Genomic DNA, 26,562 nt, shown 5'->3' on the forward strand with positions numbered 1-26,562 from the left:
TTTTAAAGATGATAAGTCTTTCCACTAAATAATGTAAAATATTATAATAAGTTCACAATCTTTAATAAAAGTAATCTTAAGTGAGGTTCAATAAAAATTTTAAGTGAGAATTAATAAAAATTTTTACTAAAAATAAAAGATACAATGAAAATCAAAATTAACTTTCACTAAAGTTTACATCTAGTAAGAGTTAAAAGTAAGTTTTATTAATTGTTTATATTTATTATTTTTAAATAATATTGAAATTGTAAGTACATTATAACAAAAGAATCTTTTGTTATAATGATACTCGCTAAAAGATTCTTTTGTTATAGTGTACTTATAATTTTAATATTATTTAAAAATAATAATTTTTAAAATATTAGTAATATTTTATTTATTTTATAATAAAATATAATTAAATTATTAAATTAATAAATATATATTGATAGATAAATTAAATTTTATATTATAAATTTTATAAAATCATTTGAATTGAAAATTAAAACTATATCTATTAAAATCATAAAAAAATAAAAAATTACATTATATTATATAAAAATAAAAAATTATATTATATAAAATATTAAAATATTAAAAAAACATAGTTGAAGCACGCCTGCCCAATGTTTTTCTTTCACGACATGCTTTGGTTTCGGGTGTTTTTCAATGGTCCTCTAGCTTGTGTCACAAGTTTTATCCGTCTCGAATATTTACAATGACCTCTCAACAAATAAAAAATATTTATAAAATAATATCTAACGTCAACAAATCAACAAAATTATTCAATTGATACATAAGATAAAAATAAAAAATTAATTTCTAATAATCCAAAATCAAATAATTTATACTTTACAACAAACTAAAACATAAAAAAAATTAAATTGAAATTTAACAATCTTGGTTTTTAAATATTTATACTATTTAATAAATATGTTAAATTTAAATTATATTAAATATTAAGTACATTCATCCATAATTAATTAAGTTATAAATACCATAAATTCATAAATAGTTAAATTCATATAATTTGAATTTGACTTATGATCACCATTAATTTCAATAGATTCAAAAAAATAAGAGATAAATAAAAAAATAATTAATTTTATTTTTGAATTTATTAAATCAATTATTAAAAATTATATATAACTTTTTTAAGTTTATATTGATATAAATTGATCTCTCTCTAATTCTAATAATCTAAACAATTATTATTTAAAAAATCAAAACATTAAAACAAAAAAAAATGTATTTAAATTTTGAGTTTCAAAGAGTTTTTGTTAAAACAGGTGCCAATAAAAGAAAACTCTGCAAATAAAAATAAAGTTACCGTAGATTTTGAGAGAAAAAAAAAACATATTTTTGAAAGTAAATGTGATTTTATCAAAGTCAAAAATGAGATTTGGACTGCTCAACATATAATAGAGATCCTGCAGCTATCCATAATAGCATTATGTACCACGGGTCGACTTTTTTTTTTTTTTTTTCCCTTTTTTTCATGTTCGAAATGTGTCATTTTTTGTTTTTTGTTTTTTTTTTAACTCTTTTATATATTTTATTATTTAAAAAACATTGTTTTTACCATAGAGCCCACTGTTTTTGTTTTTAAGAGTTTTTTTGTTTTTTTAATTTACTTTTTTATATATTTTATATTTTTTTTTTACTTTTTTATATATTTCATTATAAAAATTTTATTTTTTAGTAGGGCTCATTATTTTCTTTCTTGGTGGAATCCTTTTTTTTTTTTTTTGTCTTTTTTGCCTTTTTTTTTTGAACTTTTACTTTTTATATATTTTATATCTTTTATTTTCAATGAGGTCAATTGTTTTTTATGGATCCACTTTTTTGCATTTTTTATTTTTTAATTTTTTAAATTCATAAACTTTTAAATATGGACTCACTTTTTTATTATATTTTTGTGGGACTCTTTTTTTTTTTTTCGTTTGGTGCTACATTTCTTTTTTTTTTAATTTTTCATAAATATATTTTAGTTTGAACCCACTTGATATTAAGCAATGTTAGGTGTTTTTCTTTTTAGTTTTTAACTTTTCTTAATTTTTATTTTTTATATATTTAATAAATAATTTTTAAAATTTTATTTTAGTAAGTCACTTGATATCAAAGATAAGTCAAATGTCAAATAATTTTACTTTTTTCATTTTTTCTTTTTAAATTTTCTTTTTTAATAAATATTTAAAATTTTTTGAAGTTAGACCAATTTGATATTATTATTAAAATATATTTTTTAGTTTTTTTTTTCATTTTTAAATTTGATAATTTTTTAAAAATAAATATTAATAGAGGTGTCAATGTCACATGACTCACATTTGAATTTTATTTTTTTGTCATTTTTTTAGTTTTTTAATTCTATGATATAAATTTTTCAAAAATAATTAATCATTCTTTTTTTAGTTTTTGTCTTCCTTTTTTTATATTTAATAGATATTTTTAATATTATTATTCTTTGTATTGGGTAGGGTTAAGTTTATGTTATTGATTAAAAACATTTTTTGTACCTTTTTTTGTTATTAAATATTTATGAAAAAAAATTAACGGGGGTGTCAATATAGCATTTAGATTTTTTTTTTTTGGGCCTTTTTTTTTTAGTTTTATGGTATAAAAAGTTGATTTTAATCAACAAGAGCAAATTGGTTCTGCACAAAATTAAAATATAAACAAAAAAATTAAAATAAAAAAAAAAGTAAATTAAAAAAATATAAATTTATGATATAAAGTTTGTAAGAAAAGTTCATCATTGCTAACATCACGTGGCAACTCAACTTTCTCTTTTTTTTTTTTTATTTCTTTTGTTTTTTCATTTTTTTTTATTTTTCTTCCTTTAATTCATTGGTCTTTTTAATTAAATAATTTTTTTTAAATAACGTATGTGTACACATGGCATTTTATTTTGCTTTCTTTGTCATTTTTTTTCTATTTTCTTGATTAGATAATTGACAACAAATGCAATTGGTAAATTAAATTTTTTTTAAATGTTAATGGAGATAAGGACAATAAAAAAATCTATATCAAATAGACTTTGATTCATCTAATATAATGGATATGTTCTTTTTTATTAGGGAACGAATCGAGGTTTTTCATAAAAAAAGTTGGGTTAAAAATAGGTTAATGATGTTTCGTTTTGTCTTGATTATATATTAAATTATATATTAAATTATTTATTTAATTTTATATTTATATATATGTATTATATTAATAAAATTATTATTTAATATCTTAATCTAATAAAAATATTATACTTATGTATAATTAAGATGTAATCTATCCATCTATTATATAAATTTAATTAATTTTAGTTACTTTTTAACCTGTATTCAAGATCTTAATATGGCATTTTATTTTTTCTTTTTCCTTAAATTTTTTTTAGATTTTTTTTATTTAGATAAATTTTGTGAAAAAACAATATAGGTGCACATGACATAGCAATTTGTTTTTTTTTTCTTTCAATTTTTTAATTAGATAAATTTTACAATAAAATAACTGATGGATAAGAGTGATAAAATAATTTGTATATAATTAATCCCTACTTAATTGGGATGTCCAAGTAGTACCCCAATGGGATTTTTTAAATTTTTAATTTTTCTTCTTTTACATTGTTCCTTTTTTTATTTTTCTTTTCGGTTGTCTTTTTAATAAAAGTAATTTTATAAAAAACTATGGATGTATCCGTATGGCATTTTATTTGGGTTTTTTTATCTTTTATTTTTTTATATTTTTCAATTAGATAAATTTTACAATAAATATGTCAATTGATGAAGATAAAAAAATAATTTATATCTGATAAATTTCTATCCATCTCAATCGAAAAGAGATTATTTTTTAAATCAAAGTTGAGTTAATATGGACCAAGGTTTTTTTTAATTTTAAATTGAGTTGAAAATGTGTTTATAGTACTTTATTTTGACTCATTTCGATATGTATATAAAAATATATTTTTTATTTATTTAATTATATATATTATATTAATAATGTAAATTTTCCTATAATTTAAGAAATATATATTTTAAACTCAATATAAAATATCAATGTAACACCTTATATTAGCTGTTTTTTTCTTATTTTCATTTACTCCTCTTCCACTTTTTTACTTAATTTTTTAATTTTTAATTTTTTAAATTACTTTTATGAAAAAAGTAAGCCAACTTATATGCTTCACCTTTTATTCCATTTTGATATAAATCATTTAACAGGTACTTAAGAAAATGTATATTGTTGTTTTCACCATGTAAAGCTTCACTCGCAATCATAACATCTTAGGCACTTTTGTTAGGCAATTCAAAACCCAATATAATGAAACAATATAAAAAATGATGCGAAAAAAATATATAAAAATGACATGGGTCAGAATTTTAGTAAAAAATATATATGGGTTTAATAAAAATAAAAAATATATATTTTATGTTTTTGGTTTCAATATGAATCATAACACATAATTTCTTTTATAAAAATTATATGAATATATGATTTTTTATTATTTTATACAATATAAATATATGAATTATCAAGTTTATTTGTGACAAAATGGATACTTTTTTAATAAATAGAGATGATAAAATAATTCATATCAAATGAATTTTGGCTTGTTTCGATCCAATAAGATTGAATTTTTTTTAGATATCAAAGGTTGAGTTAAGATAAATTTTTTTCTTTAAGGTCAGCTTTCAATCGGAGTCGGATTTTAGATAATGTAACCTTAAACCAACCTAGATATATATAAAAATATTTTTTTATTATTTATTTAATTTTATATTTGTATATATATATTATGTTAATAAAATTATTATTTAATATTTTAATTTAAGATATTAACTTAATAAAAATATTATATTTATGTAAAATTAACATGTAATTTATATTTAAAAAATAATATTTTATAAATATTATATTAAATTTAAATTATTAAATAAATTTCGAGTTAAATCAAATCAATTATAATTTATGAATATACAACTTGAATATTAAAAAATAATATTTTAATATCAAATTAAATTAATTTAAGTATAAATATTAAAAAACCGAATTAAAATCAGATAGAACAAAAATCTATACAGACTCACCCGTTTCTATCCTTAGAGTAACAATAAACAAGTCAAACTTGATCACCTTGATCCTGCATTTACAATAATTTATTAGCGGGCCCCTGCATCTTTTCCTACACAGGACAACGGCTCCTTATAGATTGTGCTAAGGTGCTTTTTTTTTTTTTAATTAATTTGAAGTAAGTACTCTTCTAGAACTAAGTTACAAGTTACATTGCCAAGATTAATATGGCCATTTCAAACATAACATTTAGTTGAAAAACTTTTAATTTGTATAATTGGCTTTGCATAAATCACTTTTTCATCTTCGGAGCCTTTTATAGCACTTTGCTTTTTTTTTTTTTGGGCTATTTACAATTGTTTTCTCAATTTTTCTTTTACTTAAATAATCAATATCTAATTAAACAACCAAGATATATAAAAGGGTACATCAGATAAATTATTATCAACTTAAGGGCTGAATAAAAAATCTAGGCCCTTGAAATTATTATAAACCCCATTTTTTACTTTATGCACCTCACTTCTAAATACAACTCAATTTTTTATTTTTACTAAATGCTTTCTTACTCCTCATCTTTTTTATTTTTCATTCCTACATTTTCTCTTTTATTCTCTCTTCACTTTTTGAAAAATCGAGCTTTAAGTGAAATTGAACCTCTTGGATATCAATTTTTGAAAAACGTTAGAGCTTTTAGAATATAATTTTCGAAAAGTCCTAAAGTTTATCGGATAATTATTTCTATGAAGTTTTTAAGTCTTATAAAAAATTCACTTTCAATAAATCTTAAAATTTCTCAAAAATTTATCAAATATCAATTTTTGAGAAACTTAATTTCAAATTTGAAAGTGGATTTTTTTATCTTTAATCAATGGAAACTTTAATCTTATATATCGATGAGCTACTCAATAATGATTTAATAGAAAATATATGCATTTATAGACTCATTTACTTGGTTATATGTGCGAATGAAACTAAAATCAATGTTCTCAAACATACATGATACAAAATTGTTTTTGGTCTTGAGACTTTAGAAAATAAAAAATATTATTTTTTGATTTTTTGGTTTTGCATAGGCAAAAGAGAATTCTTAATTTTTTGGTCTCAAGAAGAACACTTTTATGTCAATACATGCTTGAGAACTAATATGTCTCTTTCATTTGCACATATAATCAAGTAAGAATGGATACATCGATGACTAGACCCCTCCTACCTATACTTGCTTGAAAACTTGTCTTTAATATTCTCACATTTATATTACTTATTTTAAGATTAAATGCATTTATTTTATTTTATTGTCTCCAATAAAATTATTTAATTAAAATTAAAATTAAATGGATTATTTATATTAAGATGAAATGTATTTATGTATTTTTTAAAATAGATTTATGAGAATCCAATGTAAATATTAAAAATGAGATTTATATTATATTTTTAAAAATCCATTTCTAAAACTATAATATAATTATCCCCATCATTAAATGCAAAAAGAGAAGAAGAAAAAAAAAAAAGGTTGAGTGTATAAGTTATTGAAGGTATTTTTATTATTTATTAAAAATTAAAATAGATATTTATTATGTGGATTTTTTTTTAAATTTTATGGTGTATTTAAAACAATCCGATGAAAAGTAAACTTAGCCTTCATTTAGAATTGCGTTTTATTTCAAACAGGAAATTTTAAATGCAAAAGAAATGCTAAACACATTATAGTTTAAGTTTAACGTATTTTTTTATTGCTAAAAATGAGTCAATTACATAAGTTAATTGGGAGGTATAGTTACAATTTAGAGCTAAACTGACCAAATATCTACAACATTATTTATTTTTACAAAAATAACTTTTTTTTTTTCAACATAATGTCTCTCTTACATATTTTAAATTTTCATAACAATTTTCATAACAATACCAAACACTCAAAATTCTTAAATTATAATTTTTGAAAATAACTTTTTTTACAGTACTTTTCAAATGCATGTTTTTCAAATCAAACTTTTTCCAACCTAAATATCAATACTAAATTAAACCTTACTCTTTATTAATTTGGAAAAAAAAAAAAAAAACCCTTTCACCTTTCGAAAAAAGTAAGAGCACTAAATTATGGGTTCAACTCCACTTCATTGAAAACCCCTTTTAATAATTTTAATATTACCTTAAAATTGGGTTAAAATAAAACTTTAGGGTGGAAATTATTTTTTAATTGAATTAAATACAATTTAATGCATATAATCGATAATTAAATTATAATTCAACTATAATTTAACTTAATTAAAATTTTTTATAGTAAAGATGATTTTAAAAACTAATTAAATTTTGTAACCTTATTTATAACTAAGTAAATATCCTAATTTTGTAATTAAAACAAAAATTGGATAAAAGAAAAAAAAAAGAGATAAAAATAAAAGAAATAAAATTTAAAATGGAGAAAAAAATACCAAAGGAGTATATAGTTGTCTCTTGCATTTAATGTTTACTTGGTAATTAATTAACACCGTTTATCATTTTCATTTAGTAGGTTAAAAAAATTGAAAATTAAATTTTTAAATAATCTAAATGACCATTATATATATATATATTTATATATTTGGACCATATCACATTTGGCGAGACTCAAACTTTCATTGATTAACCAACTTGTTCATAACATAAAATCAAATTACCAAACTTCCAAATAACACATATATTTTCATTCATTCGCTTACTTGATTTAAAAAAAAAATCAAAATTATGTTAATCTAACAAAAAAAAGGAAGTCAAATGATCAAAATACTAAAAGCAATTGACTAAGAAAAATAAATATTATTCGTAAAAAAAAAATTGTGGTTTGCCTTAAATAATTATATAAAATAAACTTTTAAATGAAAAATGTTAATTAATCGACAATGACATGATATTTAGGCTTTGTCCTCATGATGTAATAAAAAAAATCTTAACTTATAATAAACACAGATTATTTTAAAAAGTATTGTAAAACATTAATTTTTTATTAATCAATTTGATTTCAATTATGATTTGTGATTACGGTTAAATCACATCAAACTTGAAAAAATATTATTTGTCCCACATTCTTATTTCAAATTTTTTATATTTTTGACATGACATTTATATATGTGTGCATTCTAATTTTTCATTTTTAAATTAGTTGATTTTGCTAATGGATTAATAGATCTTATATTTGAATTTAGTCATTAATTATATGACATATTAAAGAGTATAAAAATTAATATTTAGAAAAAAAGGTTTAAAATTAAAATATAGAAAAACTTAAAGAGTTAAAATAGAGAAAAAGCATGGCAAAAATAGAAAAAGCCTGCCGCTTTCAAACGCGAATTTTTCAAACCAAATTCAAAGATCCTTTTGGAAGTAAACTAGTAATTGTTTCACATGCGAGTCAAAACTAAAATTTCTTGTCAATTCCTTCCTTGATTAAAAACCAAGCGAATTACTCGTACCAAAACAACAACGCGGCACAAGCCAACGTTTCTTCTTTCTTTGTTCTTCTTTATGCTTACTCCCCTCTGCCGTACAAACCACCCTAGACTAGGACCCTCCAGATTCCTGCTGGCCCTCACACCCCTTCATGGGGTTCTTGACTAAACTCTTTGTTTGCATCGAAAATCGCCTCAAATCCGCACGAAGTGGCTCCGCAGGAGCAGACGAAGCCGACGACAGCTTTGACACTCGCGGACTTTTCTTCGAACTTCGTGCTCTCCAAATTGCTACTAATTTTTTCTCTGAACTTAATCGCCTCGGTCATGGTGGCTTCGGTCCCGTCTACAAGGTACGTTTCGGATCTTTACTGGGCTGTCGATGTCAAGTTTGGAATTTTTATTTTAAAAAAAATGAATAAACCTCTTTTAGCTAGTCCAGTTAATTGTATTTTTTATATTTATTTATTTATTTATAGTGGGCATTTCTGAAATTCTGATTAGGTAAATTTCAGCTATTGAATATTTCAGTTTAGAAATGTGTGTGTTTTTGTTGTCTTTTCACGGGGCTACACTTTGCTGGATTGGAGCTGGCGTTTATTACCAAGGACGGCCGGTTGAAATTTTTTATGCATATGAAAATTTTAATTTGTATGGAATTTGATTTTAAACCAGTTGAAATTTATAATTTCGCCCCAAAAGGTTAAATTTAAATTTTTATATTGATATTTTTTTTATATCTTTTAAGTGAAATTTTAAGTTACCTAATTCTCACTAATCAATAGGGATACCTGACAACCCCTCTAACAAATTAATTTATTTGTAACATTGGGGGATTTTTTAGGGTTAGTTCATACAAGTTTTTGTAACGTTGATTGCTAGCAGGTAATTCCCTGCTTCTTTTGGATAATAAGGATGCAATTTATCCAAAAAAAGATAATATTTAACTATATTAAAAATTTCTTTAGGCTTTTGAATCCGTTATATGTGTAAAATTAATTTTCTCTCTTAAGTAGTTGAAAATTAATCTATTTTACATAAATAAACAACCATAAAAACCTTGCTTCTCAACTGTAGATTGGAGACAACTTTTGAAGAAGACTCTTAAATCTTAATCATACAATCTGCAATTTTGTTTTAAAATTTCAATTGAGGTTATTCCAGTTTATTTTTTTAAGAATTTTCTTATAACAATTCAAATGATTTGTTGTGGCTTTATTTTGTGTATTATACTATTCAATGTCAGGGTTATAATTTAAGTTAAATTTGTGTACTACAAGAAATTTGATAATTAGCAACAAATTTTTTATGTAATGCTGCAAATTGTCATGTTACAAAAAATATTTGCAAACAATTTTACAATATACCTTTGTTGCAAAAAGTAATTTGTAACACATATTGCAACATTAACTTCTTATGTTGCAAAAAGGTTTTTGGTAACAACATATAAATTGTTGCAAGGTACTGCAAATGATAGTGTTGCAAATGATAGTGTTGCAAAAGTATTTGCAACAACAGTTGAGTATGTTCATGTCACAAAATATAGTTTATAATAACATATTACATTCTTGTTGCAAAATATAGTTTATAATAGCCAATTACAATATAATACATTTTATGTTGCAAAAAGATATATTTTGCAATGTTATTAGAGTTACGGAAATTTTTTTTTGTATTCCAAGAGATGATTGGGGGAGTCCGTTGCCCTTGTGTGCATGTATATGCTGATACGCCAACACATATACTATACTGCTAAGTATGGAAGCTCTACACCATAATGCCACCTTTGTTGGTTTCTGGTTATCTTGCCTATTAATAGTCTTGCACTTTTAATTCAACCTTGTCACTTAAACAACTAGGATGCCTTTGGTCAAAAACTTTAGTTTTATATTCAATTTGCATTATATGCTATCTTCTTGTTTTGCTTTGATTGCAAGGGACTGGTTGGTCATTTGTGACTCTTGTGAAATTATTGCTCATTGCAAGCTTATATTACAGGGTTTGATGCCAAATGGTCAAGAAGTAGCTGTCAAGAAGCTTTCACTGAATTCGAAACAGGGACTTAAACAATTCACAAACGAGGTGAAACTTTTATTGAAAACCCAGCACAAGAACTTAGTGATGCTGTTGGGTTGCTGTTTGGAAGGACCTGAGAAGATGCTTGTTTATGAATATTTGCCAAATAAGAGCCTTGATTACTTTCTCTTTGGTAAGAATCCCTTTGAATGTGGCATTCACTTCTGTTGCTAAGGAAGTTTTACAAACTGCAACTCTCATAGGCTCGTTGGCAAATTAAGACTCATAATTGCTATTAAACTTCTCAGGTAAGAATAAGTCTTCATCCTTGGATTGGACAACCCGATTTAAGATAGTCATGGGCATTGCAAGAGGTCTTCTCTACCTTCATGAGGAGGCCCCTGAAAGGATTATCCATATAGACATTAAAGCCAGTAATATATTGTTGGATCAGCAATTGAATCCAAAAATCTCAGATTTTGGCTTGGCAAGGCTCTTCCCTGGGGATGACACTCATGTAAATACCTTTAGGATTTCTGGCACACAGTGAGTAGTTTCTTTGCTTTCTTTTCCCATCGTATTATGTAATTATCCTTGCAACTTTAATTGTATTAGGATTTCTTTCAAGTTTTATCCAGGGCTAATTTTATTGTTGGCTAAGAAAGATAAAAATAAGTAAAACCTTTCATTGCCTGCAGTGGTTACATGGCCCCTGAATATGCCTCGCATGGCTATTTGTCTGTGAAGACAGATGTTTTCAGCTATGGAGTTGTCGTCTTGGAGATAGTAAGTGGGAGAAAGAACCATGATAGCCATCTTGGTTCAGAGAAAGCAGACCTCCTGAACTGTGTAAGTTAAATTTATGGGCAAACATGTTTGTAAATCCTCAAATCTTGTTATACTTAATTAGCATTAGTCTTCTGCTGTATAGGTGGATAGGTGGCCCTACCCGTATAGGAACATTAATTTGGTACTATCATAAATAACCTACAAATATTTTTGAAATTTTAGTATGAAGAATTGAAGATAAATGTAACTGCATGTCATTTAGTTAATTTTTAATTACATGCATATGAAAAAATTTTATTTTTAGTACATACACCTTCTAATTCTTTTCTTTATCCTGCTAGTAGTTCTAGTTGAACTTATACTACTTATCCTAAGTTTTTTTTTTTTTTTAATTTTTAATGTAAATAATTGTTCATTTCTCAAGCTACATTCATGAGCAGTGGAGCCCTTAGACGTTGGCAGTGCCACCAGTTTCTTACACATTATTTGCTACTTTCATCTGTCTCTTCAGTAGTGTGAATCAATATCGTTTGTTACCCATATTGGATAGATATGCCATATGTATCTGGCATTTGATGTTTTCTAATCTTCTAGACATTTCACATCTTTAATATAACCTCTTATTGTTGGAATTGAGAAAGCTTAAATCTTATTGCTATTTACTTAGTGGTGAGATAAAATCTGATATGAGGTGCTGTAAAATTTACTACTCCTTAGAAGGTTCTACTTGGATTTTTGGATCTAAGCCTAAAAAGGTACCATACTAGGAATGTAGAATCTATAAGTTGTAAGTTTAATCCTGAGAATTTTCTTGCTTTCTTATACAGGCATGGCTGCTCTTTCAAGGAGGAAAGTCATTGGATTTAGTGGATCCGTCCCTTGAGAATTACAATGGTGATGAGGCAGCAATGTGCATTCAGCTAGGTTTGTTATGTTGTCAACAGAATGTTGCCAAGAGGCCGGACATGAACTCTGTTAATCTGATGCTTTCAAGTGATTCATTTACTCTGCCAAGACCAGGTGAACCTGCAATTCGAGGCCGTGTAGAACAGTGGACAACAACCTCTGCTTCTGCTTTTACTAATACTAATGCTAGGAGCATGAACACCGGTGTAACAAGGGCTTCCGGCAGCAATAGTTTTGTTGAAGATTATTCTAGAAATTCTATATCATATTCTTCTATTGATGAGGGTAGATAAGCTACTCATAGTTCAGTGCAAATATAGCACTGGTAATCTCATGTAAAGCATATTTTTATATGATTTCATGTTAATATCATCTTATTTGTTCTACTTATATGATGTTAAATTTCTAAGCTGAGCTAGCGCGGAGAAAGAATGGAAATTATGTTTTCTTGTTGGAATGGGTTTATATTGTTGTTGTTGATTTTTATTTGTTTATTTATTATTTTGCTGCTGATTGGAATGGGTGGAAATTGTATGGACTGTTTTCTAGGTGGTTACGAGTTGTGTCCAAGCGGGTGCGAATGCCACAAGAGAAAAGGGCCCAGTTAGGGTCAAGCCAAGAGAGCCATCAACACCCATCACCCGCTGCTGGATTGTGCCATATCCAATGAAGGTTTGAGCTGACAATATAACATACAACTGGATGACACGATAAAAACAATTATAAATAAAAAAAAAATATGAAGATGATATTTTAAAGATTTTGTAAAAATTATAAAGTATAATAAAATTAAAAAAATTTATTTTTTATATCAATATGAATTATATCATATAATTTTTATATAAAATTAGAATATAAATACATAAATTATAATTATTTTACGCAAAATAAATATGTATTGTCGGATTAAGCCATCTGTGTGGAATTTCGGTTGAGGTGATAAAGGCTTATTAAACATATCTAAGTAGATTTTGATTTTGATTTGGATTTCTCTTTCCCTTTATTTATTTCGTTAATTAATTCAAGACAAGACGAAAGCAGAAACGGACAAAAGTGAAATAAAGAATGAAGATTGATTGTCAAGTGCAGTAACCAATAAATCCACCCCACTTGCCTGCTAAACATGGCCTCTATCACTGTCCTTTCAATTTTTTTTTTTTTTTAAATCTTTGACAGTTTTGAAGGGGTGGCGTCTTCAATATTCAAAATTTGAGCTCAAAAGTCAAGACAGAGGTGGCTCCAGAAAGCAGCACTGCACATGATGCGGCCATGCAATCTTTACTTGTTTGTCTTATTCTATTTTCATAAGATGCCTTTTTATAAGAAAATTTTTAAAATAGTTTATTTAACTAAACCATCACCAATCATGATAGAAATTATAAACTTCAATAAAATTAAAGAGTTGATATTTGTGATTAAGCAATTTTTTTAATATATAAAAATATATTTTATGAAAATACTTATCAATCCTTTAATTTTATTGAGTCTAAAAATTTTATTATGAATATAATGAAATAATTTCTTTTAAAAATAAAATTATAAATATTTCATTCCACAATAAATGTATTAGACATAGAACTTTTTATTACTCCATAAAAAATTAAGTACTTTTTGTAAATAAAAAAAAAAAAAAGGCTTCCTCTATTTAAAGGTTATGAATAACTTTTTGGATCACTGGAAAAAGAAAATCAACAAAGGAAAACTTGTAAAGGTGTTTTACTTTTTATTTTTGGGAGGACATCTTTACATCACTTATAATAATTATATTAGTGATTAATTAATTAAAATTTACTAAATATTAAGTGAAATCTGCACTTATAACTTTTATTGATTAATTAATTGTATGATACAATTAAATATACTTTATGCTTTCTGCAAGTTTTAGAAACAGAAACTTGGAGCATTGCAAAGCCAACTTATTGGTAACTGGTGACCAACCAACTTTTTTTTAGGAGAGAATGTTATATATTTGGGACTGACTAATGTAATTTAATTAAAAAGTAAGAAATTTAAGTGAAATATTTTCAAAAATTTTTTAAGGATAATAAATTTTGAAATTAAGTGTAAATATATTTTTAAAAATATTATTTTGTTATAAAATATTTAAATCGATAAAATTTAAGGTTGCATTTAAATTTTTTTTTAAATACAACAAAAAAATTTAATTCTTCAAATGATTATAAATAAAATTGTGTTAAAATAAATATTAATGAAAATATTTATAAAATTCAATTGATTTTAAAACCCTCAAATAAATTGTTTTACAACAAGAGTCACAAATTTTGAAATTAGAATAATCGGAATGTCGGATATTACAATGTCCAATGCTAAATCTCAAATGAAATGCATTTAAACTTTAAATTTATTATTATTCATTCGAATTCCTACTTACCTTTCATTTAAAAAAAAAAAAAAAAACTATTTATAAGTTTCAAATATCATTTCAGCCCGTCAAAGACAAGCTGCAAGATTTCAAGTTCTTTTTAAAAATATATAAAAAGACACTTTACAAACTCTCTTTTTTTTTTTTTTTTCTTTCTCTTAAATAAGAAAATCCAGTTGTTGGGTCATTCTCGTTTCTAAGTAACAAAGAGATGATGAAACTGAAACCCAACTGGGAACTTAAAAACTGCTGCAACCATGAACAAGTAGTCTTTCTTATCACTGTCGCTGTCTGCACTGTTGTTATACTTGCGGTACATTTCCCCCTCTCTCAGCTTTTCTTCTTCTTCTTCTTCTTCTTTACCAAATCTATGCCACTTTTCTTTTTTCGTATCTCATAAGCAAATGCCAATTGGGTGTCTTCTTTGGGGTTATAATTTGCGGTAGTTAAAAGTAGGAACATTGAGTGATCTGGGTAATAGTTGCTTCTTTTTGAAATGGGAATTCTTGAGGGTTCAAGCGGTTTTGTTTTTATCCAGGGAAGTTTTTGCTTATTTGGAGTAAAGTGGTTACTTAGTACATTACTAAAAGCAGATGAATATTTATTTGTAGGTGATTTATAATTTTGAATGTTCATTTTGTTGAAAGCAACTGCTTCTGGTTACTCAAGGTTACTGCTCTTTCTGGTAATTGGAGTCAATTTGAGCTTATCGACAAGTTATAACTGTGGGTTTAAGGGATATAAAATTGAGTTTCACTTTAAAATTGGGTTTCACTTTTGACTTAAAAGCCATTTGGGGAAAATAAATTCTGTCTGCTTGGAATTGGAACCTTTAGTGTGGTGGAAGCCTACATATCAATCCTCAAAGACAACAATTTATTGATTCTAATGTATGGTGCTACTAATTTGGTAATTTTAGATCCAAGCTATAGACTACAGTTGATCCTGTTTCAATTGTGCTTAGGGCTGTAAACGAGCCGAGCCGAGTCGAATAGTGAGAAGCTCGAGCTCGAGCTCGACTCACAACTCGGGGCTCGATACTCGGCTCGAGCTCGATTCGTGATCGAATTCGAGCTACTCGAGCTCGCTCGATTAATATGTAAAAATAAGCTCGATTCGTATGCTCGACAAGAGTTCGATTATTCATGCTCGAACTCGAACTCAGATTCGAAATATTTTATTAATTAAAATAATAAAAATATATTTAAATATAAAAACTCGATTAGGCTCGCGAGCTACTCGAGTCAGATATAAGAATACTCGAATTCGGCTCGATCGATAAGTCGAGCTACTCGAGCTCGAACTCGACTCGACAATAATCGAACCGAATTCGAATTTTTTTCGAATCGAACCCGTGTAGCTTACGAGTACTAATGTATCATTTACACCCCTAATTGTGCTACAGCTCAGCCAATTTAAATGTGGAATTGGCTCATTAAAGTTTATTGATGTTAAGACAAAAGAGACAGTCCATAAAGCCTGCTAAAATTATCTTTTAATTAATTATCAAGCCTGCTGAAATTTCTAGGTATGTCTGCTTCTGTTTTCTGCTTTTTGGTTTAAATCTTTATTTGATCTTTGTAGCTATGGAGGACGATACTGCTGAGACCTTTCAAGCTTGTAACTGTATTCCTTCATGAGGCTAGCCATGCTATTGCTTGTAAACTCACATGTGGTCATGTAAGTATTTCTTTGTGTTCCTGCATGCTATCTTGCAAAATTCATTTAATGATTTTTTTGGTAAATGTTAGATAAATGCTTTGGATAGCAATGTAGTAATCCTTGTCACTGCAATGACATGCTTTCTTAGTAATTAGCATTTTCCTGTAAATTATAGGCTGATGTTTATTGTGTATTGGCTTTAGTTTGCTGTGTAAAGCAATATTTTCGTCCAGTCCTAATGTTGGATTTCTGTCGTTAAGTGGAGAAATTTACTCACTGAACCTTATTAATACTTAGTTGATCGCTAAGAGAGGACGACAGGCATAGATATCAATTTGACGCAAACAATGTTATTCCCCAAAATTCATGATCATAATTTATGCTAGTAAAATTTTTTTTTGGGTCTTTGTATTTCCTTAATTGATTAAACAATGAGTTCTCTTATTATTATTATTTTTATGTTTAAGCAACATCCTGTGCTTGTGGCTATGGTGTACCATCTTGATTTTTTCTGTAACTTTTTATGAAATATATCTAGTTCTATTGTCTACTTAAGTATTGCTTGGTAAAATTGTATATGGTTAGAAAACCACTGGAGAGTCAGCCATCCTCTCCACTCTACAGGGCTAGTGTCTCTGAATTCTCAATCTCTTTGAGCAGTCTGTGAGAAATTATACACCTTACAAGTTTAATTGGTAGAGCTACTCAACTTTATTTAGTAAAGATATAGCATTTACTTCATGAGTAAATCCCTGTCATTTATGCATCAGAGTAATACATCTAGAGATATGTACTCGACTCATATTATTTAGTAGGACAGTTTTTTGTAGCCAAGGCAATTGCCTAATGTTACCCATGCCTCACTGCCAAAAAGGAGGTCCTAATTTCAATTCTCCCTCACCCAACTTAACTTTAAAAAGAAAAAAGAAAAGAAAAACTCCCTCGACTGTTCATAAGGAAATAAAAAGGGTAAAAAAAAGACAAAAGAAGCACATTTTGTCACCAATGTTTATGTTTACCATATATGTCCCTGAAGGATCAAAGCTTTGTGGTAATAATACAAAATGGTCCCATGCATGTTAAGGTTTGAAATTGGGCATGAGTTGAGTTTATATTATTCACAATTCACAGTTTTGCAATTCAGTATGTTAAAGAATGATTTTAACAATGAGAGGAAATGTTTAATCTATATCATATTTAGATTTAGGGTCTAATCATCAATTAAAGTGCTTCCAGTAAGCTAGCAATCACGTAAGATAAATCATTACATTTCTCAGTTAATTAAATCAAGCACATAATGCTAGAAGATAGAGATGAATTTCACTCACATAGAGGAAACATGAAAAACTGAGTTTCATTCTCGTTTTCATGTAATGGTTGTTTGATTTGACAGGACAGGTAATTCCTTTTGTCTTTCCAAAGACTTAATTGGTAAAATGGTAATGGGTCCTTGCATCTGTGAATCTCATTTTATAATGCCTGCATGCTACATTTAGGATCAATGAATAAAAAAAAAATTAGATCCATCAGTCCCATTTCTAATTGTAACCACAGTGCTGCCTGAGCAACTTATTTGGCTTACTGCCGTGCCCAATGGTGCATCTGGAATAGTCAAATTCCAAGTAATGAAATGCTTTGTTGATTGCATCACCTTGAGATGTTCTCTTTTATGTGCAATCCAATTTCTAAGAGGAATTCATATGCAGGTGGAAGGGATCCAGGTTCATGCAGATGAAGGTGGAACCACACAAACACGTGGTGGCATATACTGGCTAATCTTGCCAGCTGGATGTACCTTTTTTATTCCTTGACTGCTTGCATAAAAACAGATACAGGCACATATGTTCTTAGATGCATAATTATGTCAAAATTACGTTTCAATTACAGCCTTTCGACATTGTGCGTTGGTGAATTGTCTCATTCATCCATGTATTAATATGTTCATGATGCTGTTCTCCATATAAAATTTAAAAACCTTGGATTCACTATCAATTTTCTCTTCATGAGGTTGCCTGTGTTGATATCAGAACTAATATTTGTTGTTACACTTCAGATCTTGGTTCATCCTTCTGGGGAATGGTTTTGATACTAGCATCGACAAATCTTTTGACCGCAAGAATTGCTGCTGGATGTTTAGTTGTTGCTCTACTTGTTGTACTCTGTGTAGCTAAAAATGTAAGTATTCACAAACACCTAGAATGACCTCTCTAGCTTTTTTATATTTCATCGGTAGATCATATATGCTAGATCACATTTTCCAGCTTATCTGGAATTTAGGTTGGTTCTTTTAGAATATGAATGCAAGAATTCAAAGTATAAAAGGGAGCCAAAACTACATTGAATGTAAAATATAGAGATATTATCACAAAGCCCTGAAAAGAGGCGCACCCTTTTTAATTGATAACAAAGTAGTCTTTTCATTGCTATTAGAAAAAAAAAAAAAAAAAGCTTCTTGTGAACATTTAGCCTGCTTTTACTTTCAACTGCATCAATACATTCTCTCATGCTATTATTATTATTATTATTCTGTGTTTGTATGGCTCTTGATTATCTTTTGTTGTTCTGTCAGTGGACACTAAGAGGACTTTGCATTGGTAAGTCTTTTGATAGCTTGAATAAATCTGGCTGATATACCATCTGAGTAATGTTAATCCATATGTACTGAGATGTCAGGGTTTGTTCTTTTCCTTGGTGTGGTTTGGGTTCTTCAAGAAACAACAAAGATTCATGTACTTCGGTACATAATTCTGTTTATAGGTAAATTGATCTGTCTTTCTCTTTGCAAACTTTTTTTTTTTTTTTCTGAAATTGGATTGTAATGTCCATTTTTTTAAAACACATTTTTAGTTTGATCAACAAAAGTGCTATTGCTTACTGCAGGTGTAATGAACAGCTTGTTTTCAGTCTATGGTATGGTGTTGGAGCAAGAAATATAGAATCTGGTGATTTAAATGTCTGCTTTATAATTACTAATTTTGTATGACATACACTGGATGCTGCAGATATATATGATGATCTCATATCTCGTAGAGTTCACTCTAGTGATGCTGAAAAATTCGCAGAAGTATGTCCTTGTCCTTGCAATGGCGTTGGCTGGGGTATCATCTGGTGAGAATATTGAATTTTATGAAGCAATTAATGTCAAAATCTGAAATATGCATGAAGATTACTTTATTTCCTAGTTGTTAAAATTTGACAAGCAAGACTGTTGAATCTTGTTAGGTTGTTTTGTCTCCTTAATAACGAAAAAGTCTTATGGCAGGGGTTTAATATCATTCTTATTTCTTTGTGGAGCAATGTATCTTGGTCTTGTAATATTGTCTTGAGGTAAACTCTGCTTCCATGGTCTCATTGAGTTCAATCAGCTTTTCATCTATGCATGATTTTATACTCCATTTATAGACAGTTTAAATGTCTACATGCTTCATCAGATGCTGACTTGCTTTCCATGTCTCTGATTTTCAGCAGGAAGCTATAATTGCTGAAACGCCAGACACTGGCCTGTTTGCACTCTCATTCACTTTCCCAATGCCACCTCAGTTTGGACAGGGGATGTTCCTATAATTCTTTCATTTTAGTTTCTCATTTTTTTTCCCCCCTTTTTCTTGCACAGAAGGTTCATGCTCAAATGAGCTCCAAAGTGAAGAAACAAAGGCAAACTGATTTTTTTTTTCGATATTGATATTTTAGTATCAATGAATATATATCATCATTCAATGTTTTTGTCCAACCCTTTCTATTTTTTCCCCTTTTAATTTGCATGGAAATGAAAGCTGGAGCTCTCATCGATTATTCATCAACTTTTTTCAAGATTTGAACCTGCAGTTTTCAAATAAAAATCTTCAGTTAGGAATTATTATTGATTAAAATGAATATACCCGAGATCAGCTTAACAAACCAAACATAACCCGTAACAACTTGATGCCAGTTGCGAATAAATAATTAGCAGCATTAAAAATTTACAACTGCAGTATGCACTCAAATAATTCCCATTCTGACGAACATGATAATTTTAAACAATATATAATAAAATAATACAAAATAATAAAAATATATAAAATAATATAATTTAAAATTTTAATAAAATTTATAAATTTGACTTAAAATAACAAAATTTTCATGTTTAAACTACGGACAAATTATAATGTAATAATTTTTGTGTTATATACGTGTTTGACATGAAATATGCACAAATTGATACGTGAATTACTAACCTTCTGTGCCTTCTATATGAAATGAATTTTTCTCTCGATGGTCCATATCGAAAAGAACTAATCATTGTAGGGAAAATTTAAATACATCTCTATTTTTTCTTTTTACACTTTTTTTTTTCAAAAATTTTAAATAAAATTACTTCAATATCTTTTTTTATAAGTTTTATAACTTTTCAAAATCTATTTTTAAAAAATTATAATACTTCTCAAAAATATATTTTTAAGAAATCATAACACTTCTCAAAAATGTGAAAAATTATGAATAAGAGAATTTTGTTAAAATTATTTATAAATAAGTGTAATAAAAAAGTTGTTATTAGAAAAATATTAAATTTTAAAATTAATAAAAAAGTTTTACTTTTACTATTTTTATCTTAGAGGAAGAATATTTTATGAGGTCTTAATTAAATTGAAGATAAAATAATAAATATAATTTTTTTATAAATTTAAAATTTATTATTTTTTAATAAAATTTTTATATCAATTATTAAAATTTTATAATAGTTTTAATTAAACTGAATTTTTTGAATAAAATTTTCTATTTACTTATCATGATTAATTTTTCTAATTAATATATTAAATTTTAACAAAATTACTTAGTATTCAATATTATTACTTATATAATTTTAAGGAATTTTAATTCTTCTATATTAATCAAATCTAATAATTCTTCCATTATCCTTTGTAACATAAAATAAATAAAATATTTAATTATAAACTCCTAAGATTTTATTATTTCTTTAAAACCAAAATAATAAATATAACCTTTTTTATTAATTTTAAATTTTATGATTCTTTCTAATAACTTTTTTATTATATTAGTTTGTAGATAATTTTAATAATTTTTCTTTTTATAATTCTTCATAAAATTTCACTTCTCAGGCTGCCAAAGTAGTTAGCGGAGATTTGAAAACTTGAAAAAAAAATTTTAAGTAATTTCATTTTCAAAAAATTTTAAAACAAAAAGGAGGTATAGAGAAAAAATAGAATGTACTTAATCCTCCCATCACAGTTCGAAGATTTTAAATGATTTACCAAACACCCTAAATTACCATCCAATAAAACTCAGCAGTAAAACGGAATTATGGAAATAAATCTCAGCAACTAGAACCTGCTCTCTGTTCCTGCAATTGCATAGAGCAATAAATTATTCCATACAAAACACAAGTCATGTAGATTGTTGGAACATTTTGTTAATCTTGTAAGACAAGCCTAATCTAGTCCAGGTGGTTTCTTAGTTTTTGGTTAATTCAACGTGCCTTGTCCGAAAGGAGGACAAGATATCGTTAAACATAACTATAAATCCATCTTTTACATCAAAAACAACGAGAAGAAACAGGAATGTGAATTCAAATTGTGAACCATCAAAAAAACCTTTAAACACTCTTAATCCTACGCCATTTAATGCATACCAAATAGCATAAACTAGTCATAATAAAGAAAATAAATCCATCATGACAATTCTATGTTTGATTACCAACTCATAAATGTCAAAATTTTAAATACTCCCAAAAAAAGCAGTTTTCCAGGAAACAAGACTTGGACAGAAGGTGTCACAACAATTAAAAAGGACTAATCTATGCCTCAGTAACCGGGAACTCAAACACAACATCCTTTCCAGCAAGCTTCCGGTAAACTGCAGAAAACGTCTCGAGCTTATATTCAGTGTTGTTACGTTCCTTGGGGTCCAAAAAGACCTGCCCAAGAAGGGTGGCAAAGAATGAACGAACCCATCGTATGTAAAATTTATTATCTATGAAAGATGAAAACTATCATGATTAACAAGACAAATTGGTGTTGAACACAATATATGTAAAATTTCACAAGAACGCAATTCTTTCACTCATCACCCAAGACTTTTTCATAAACATTTAGCAACCTAATTCTAGTATTAGTATTTTTAATTAAATGGAAGCACTATTGTACCTTCATTATCTTTGATCCATCAATCCTATATCTAATCCGCTTCCCAACAATCTCAGCAGGTAAGACAACATCTTCTAGCATTGCCTCATGTACAGCAGTCAATGTGCGGCTGCGTGGCCTTTGAACAGCAGAACCTTTCTTTGGAGGCCTCAATATCCTCCGGGTGGCAATAAGAATCACATCCTATCATATATATATATAAACTAAGTTAAAACATAAAATCAAGAACATGTGCATATCAATCAAAACAATTAATAATCATCATTAAAGTACAAAATAGAACTTTATGAAAAACAGTAAAGCCAGAATTAATGAAACATAAATTTATGAGTAATACAATAAAACATAATTAATTCTTTTGTTCCCTGCAGAACTGCAATTTATCAGAGTCTGGAAAAGAACAATGCCACTGATGATAGCATCTTATGTGATACATGTGAATTAAAATTGTTACTGAATTTTGTACCAAATGGTAATGCACTTAAATTGTAAACTAGACCACACCCAAATTATCATTCAAGCTGCACTTCCTCTCATTGTTTCATTAGAGAGGGAACAAATTTGAAGGAGAATGAAATAGCTTAGTCCTTCCCTCACCTTGCCACTGAACTTCTTTTCAAGTTCCCTCACAAGCTTAACATGAACCTTGCGAAAAGCTTTCCTCAATCTGTAGGGGACATGGATAACAACAGCTTTCCGGCTCCCAGAAACATCAATTTGGCTGCATGCGAACAAATTATATCAATCATATGATGGACAAATACATAAGTGACTTAATAATTAATACATCCCAATGAATCATCCTTACATGGCTGAATTAATATAGAGATCTTTGAGGTCACTTTTCAAATCCTGGTTGGTATTCTCCAAATCAAAAAATGCCTGTTACAAACATACATGCACGGGTAATGAAATCATAACCACGATTACACATTTTCAGGAACTTTTCAAGTGCAACAAACGTAAGAGCATTTCAAAACCTGGGCAACTGACTCCTCAAATTCTGTTGGCTCGGCATCCTTATCTTTGTGGATCTTCTTCCTTGATGTATACATCTTCACGATCTGCATAGAGGGATGGATAAAAGTTGAAAGGAATTTAGCAGATTGAAAAGGAAATTTCAAACAAGGTGTAATTACATAGCAGATTAAACTAGAAATTAGATCAAGTACCATCCATATACAAATTTCACTAACAATTAAAGAGGATAAGATTCACCTTTTGGTTCAATTACTCAGTTTATGATGAGTAGAATCATTATACCAATTTCAAGAAGCAATGACAAGTTTGATGCTTAACAAAGTTTTCAATAAGATCAAATTTTATGGTAACTTAGAAAGCAAATGAAAAAAAAACTTCAAATTGAAATGCCTTCACTGATTTGCAACATATTCTTGAATAGACAAAAAAAAGTATTTGTCGAACATCATAGTCTTAAACCAATTACTCTTAATATAAATAAGGCACAACCTGTCACTTCTCCAGTACATTATCCATAAACTGACATTAATCTCAGTTATCTAAGTGATTGGTAATTGTTTCCAATAGTAATTTACAAGACAAAAATTTGCATACACACAAAGTTTAGGGCTTTCACACATTTTATCGCACAAAGAGTGAAAACAACGAATTGCAGAAGTATTAAAAGAAATTCAAACAAAACTAGACAGACTACAGAGCATTTATTAGCTCAGAAAGTAATAAATTCATATATATATCATAAAAGAAAAATAACCCTCAACCTAATGGTTGAAAGTCTAGAAACAAAATTAAATTATTAAAATGAAACATCCGAACCAGATCATAACAAAATTTCTTTTCCCCTACGCTAAAATTTTCTTAGCATACAAACAGACCACAGAAAATTAGCATATCTTTCAATGATAACAGTAATAAAACGTCCAAAAGCCCTATCACTCTGTTTCGTTTTATGAGAACCGAAAGAAACGAAAAAAAAAAAAAACAAAGAGAAATATCTCCATTCTCTTTCCTTTTAGAGCAGTTTCTAGGCAACCAAACAGGTAATAGGAAAATGAAAAGTGATACCTGAAAGACAAGCCAAAAATGGAAGAGACGAGAGACAAGAAAGTGAAAGAGGCGCTCTCTCCACAATTTGGCGGATGAGTAAAAACCCTAGGTTTCAGCGGAAGTAGATAATTTATAGCGTTACATTGAAGCTTTTAAGTTTGGGTTTTGGATTATGGGCTTCAAAATTATGAGATTAGGTCAAGTATGGGTTTGGGTTGGAAAGATCTACAACCTCAAGGCTTAAGTTGGGCTTGATATCACCAATAAGTCCTGTCGTCGAGAATCCAGAAGTTTCTAATATTCTCATATCCTGTACCCTTGCCCCGACAAGTTTTTTATTAAAAGTTATTTTTAGTCGAATTACTAATAAAACAATTATATAACATACTTTTAAATTTTTCCTTAATATTACGGCTCCGACTTATTAAAAATAATTAAATTATTATTTAAAACATAGTTTTTATATTTGATGTATTAGTTTCACTAAATTCAAAAAATTACATTAATTATATATTTCTTTCCTTAAATATCGTTTTAATCAATATCATTAGATATTGTTTAACATTTTTCTAATATTAATAGTTATTTTTTTAAAATAATTTATTTCAATTATCGGATTTGAAGAGACAAAACATAATAATGTGACAACAATTTATTATAATAAATCCATAACAAATAAATAATAATTAATAATCAACAATGTAAAAAAAAAATAAAACATATAAAATTTATGTGAGAGATCCTTTAATGTGGTGAAAAAAAAAACTATAAACTATTAGAAAAGTCTTTATTATATATAAAATTCTTTTTTAATTAAAATTAGAGTTAAACAATAATTAAAGAAACAATTAAAGAATCTCACTAAATAAAAAACTAAACAAATACATTCTAGATTTTTTTCTAGAGAACTTTAAACTTGATTTTTACTGTTGACAATGTAAAACTAGGGGTGATACAGGATCATATTGGTTTGCATATTTAATTTTTTTATCCAATTCGATTTATACAGATATTTTATTTTATGATTTGTATCCGATATGTATAAAAGGAATATTTAGGAAAACTCGATCCCTATAAATTCAGATTGGTTCGTATTGATTATTTGGATTTTTTTGGACACTGATTCAATTTTTATTTTTTTAGCTGGGAACTTTTTATTGAATAAAAAATTCAATTAAACAAAGAAAAAACAATATATAATTGAAATAAATAACAATAATTATGTCTCCAAGCAAATTGTTATGTAATTTACCATATAATTTACCTTATAACAAATAATACATATAACAAATAATCTATATTTAAGGCACTAAAATTTTTCAAATTTAAAGAAGATTTTGGTCTAATAGAAAATTGATCATTGTGAAATTTTTTTGTTATTGTGCAAAGTTTTTGAAACAACATATTCAAAATTTTTTTTGATTAAAGATAACATGCTATATAAGAGGAAATTCAATATCCATGCTGTTTCTAAAGCCCTAAGCACTTGATATACATAAAACATTGTTATGAAATCCCTCACAATTAGAAATTTGGAACATAGGGATAGTATATAAGTGAAAGTCCATAGCTATTTGAAGTTTTGCATAACAAACATTATTTTCATTGGAGCATTTAGAGACACTAAAGCACCCTAATTAAGTACTTATGAACTTAAGATGTGTTTGATGTATAAAATTATGATAGATTAGGATAAGATGATATTATAAACAGAATTAGATTACATATTGTCATCTTATCTTATATTTAATTTGTGCACGGGTTAAGATAGGATAATATATTTATTTGTCAAAATTATCTTTTTTCAAAGTTTATACAATTTAAATTATTAATATAATTTTTAAGGGTATAATAAGACATATAAATTTAATCCCATGGATTAAAAATAATCCTATCAATTTTGAGAGGATTGAATAATCCTATATCAAGAGAATGATTAATCCTCCTTGCAATCATATTCTTGTTTTTTAAATACAAACTAAACATATATAGGATGATTATTATTCTATAGGATGATTATTATTCTATCTTATTCATCATTTTATGCACCAAACATTACCTTAATCCATGAGAGTAACAAATATTAAAAACAAACAAACAACTTGAGAATCAATTTGTAAAAACAAATACTAGCCCTAGTCCTATCGATAATTTTACATAGACATAACTAACAAAAAAG

General features: G+C 27.1%; 3 protein-coding genes across 4 annotated transcripts; 2 read left to right on the forward strand and 1 right to left on the reverse strand.

Moving 5' to 3' along the window:
- Positions 1 to 8,470: 8,470 nt before the first annotated feature.
- On the forward strand, positions 8,471 to 12,650 carry LOC111290601 (cysteine-rich receptor-like protein kinase 10). Its single transcript, XM_022881978.2, has 5 exons — positions 8,471 to 8,812; positions 10,458 to 10,668; positions 10,784 to 11,021; positions 11,174 to 11,324; positions 12,092 to 12,650. The coding sequence occupies exons 1-5, from the start codon at positions 8,612 to 8,614 to the stop codon at positions 12,461 to 12,463; spliced, it is 1,173 nt and encodes a 390-aa protein (XP_022737713.2). The 5' UTR covers positions 8,471 to 8,611; the 3' UTR covers positions 12,464 to 12,650.
- Positions 12,651 to 14,688: 2,038 nt separating this feature from the next.
- On the forward strand, positions 14,689 to 19,945 carry LOC111289996 (uncharacterized). 2 transcript variants are annotated; one of them, XM_022881382.2, is made up of 10 exons: positions 14,689 to 14,866; positions 16,138 to 16,233; positions 17,922 to 18,006; positions 18,269 to 18,390; positions 18,785 to 18,809; positions 18,889 to 18,972; positions 19,096 to 19,125; positions 19,218 to 19,323; positions 19,478 to 19,542; positions 19,684 to 19,945. In XM_022881382.2, the coding sequence occupies exons 1-9, from the start codon at positions 14,765 to 14,767 to the stop codon at positions 19,539 to 19,541; spliced, it is 714 nt and encodes a 237-aa protein (XP_022737117.2). In that variant the 5' UTR covers positions 14,689 to 14,764; the 3' UTR covers position 19,542; positions 19,684 to 19,945. The 2 variants fall into 2 exon arrangements, with proteins under 2 accessions (XP_022737117.2, XP_022737116.2); XM_022881381.2 differs by having other exon boundaries at positions 14,690 to 14,866; positions 19,681 to 19,945.
- A 1,900-nt stretch (positions 19,946 to 21,845) lies between these two features.
- LOC111291056 (small ribosomal subunit protein eS7) lies at positions 21,846 to 24,477 on the reverse strand. Its single transcript, XM_022882603.2, has 6 exons — positions 24,402 to 24,477; positions 23,336 to 23,419; positions 23,164 to 23,237; positions 22,953 to 23,076; positions 22,356 to 22,538; positions 21,846 to 22,126 (listed from the first exon to the last, which is right to left on the reverse strand). The coding sequence occupies exons 2-6, from the start codon at positions 23,408 to 23,410 to the stop codon at positions 22,007 to 22,009; spliced, it is 576 nt and encodes a 191-aa protein (XP_022738338.2). The 5' UTR covers positions 23,411 to 23,419; positions 24,402 to 24,477; the 3' UTR covers positions 21,846 to 22,006.
- Between the last annotated feature and the right edge of the window lie 2,085 nt (positions 24,478 to 26,562).

The sequence above is a fragment of the Durio zibethinus genome, chromosome 11 (genome assembly GCF_047325235.1).
Source record: "Durio zibethinus cultivar Kanyao isolate XHJ-2024 chromosome 11, ASM4732523v1, whole genome shotgun sequence".
NCBI lineage: Eukaryota > Viridiplantae > Streptophyta > Magnoliopsida > Malvales > Malvaceae > Durio > Durio zibethinus.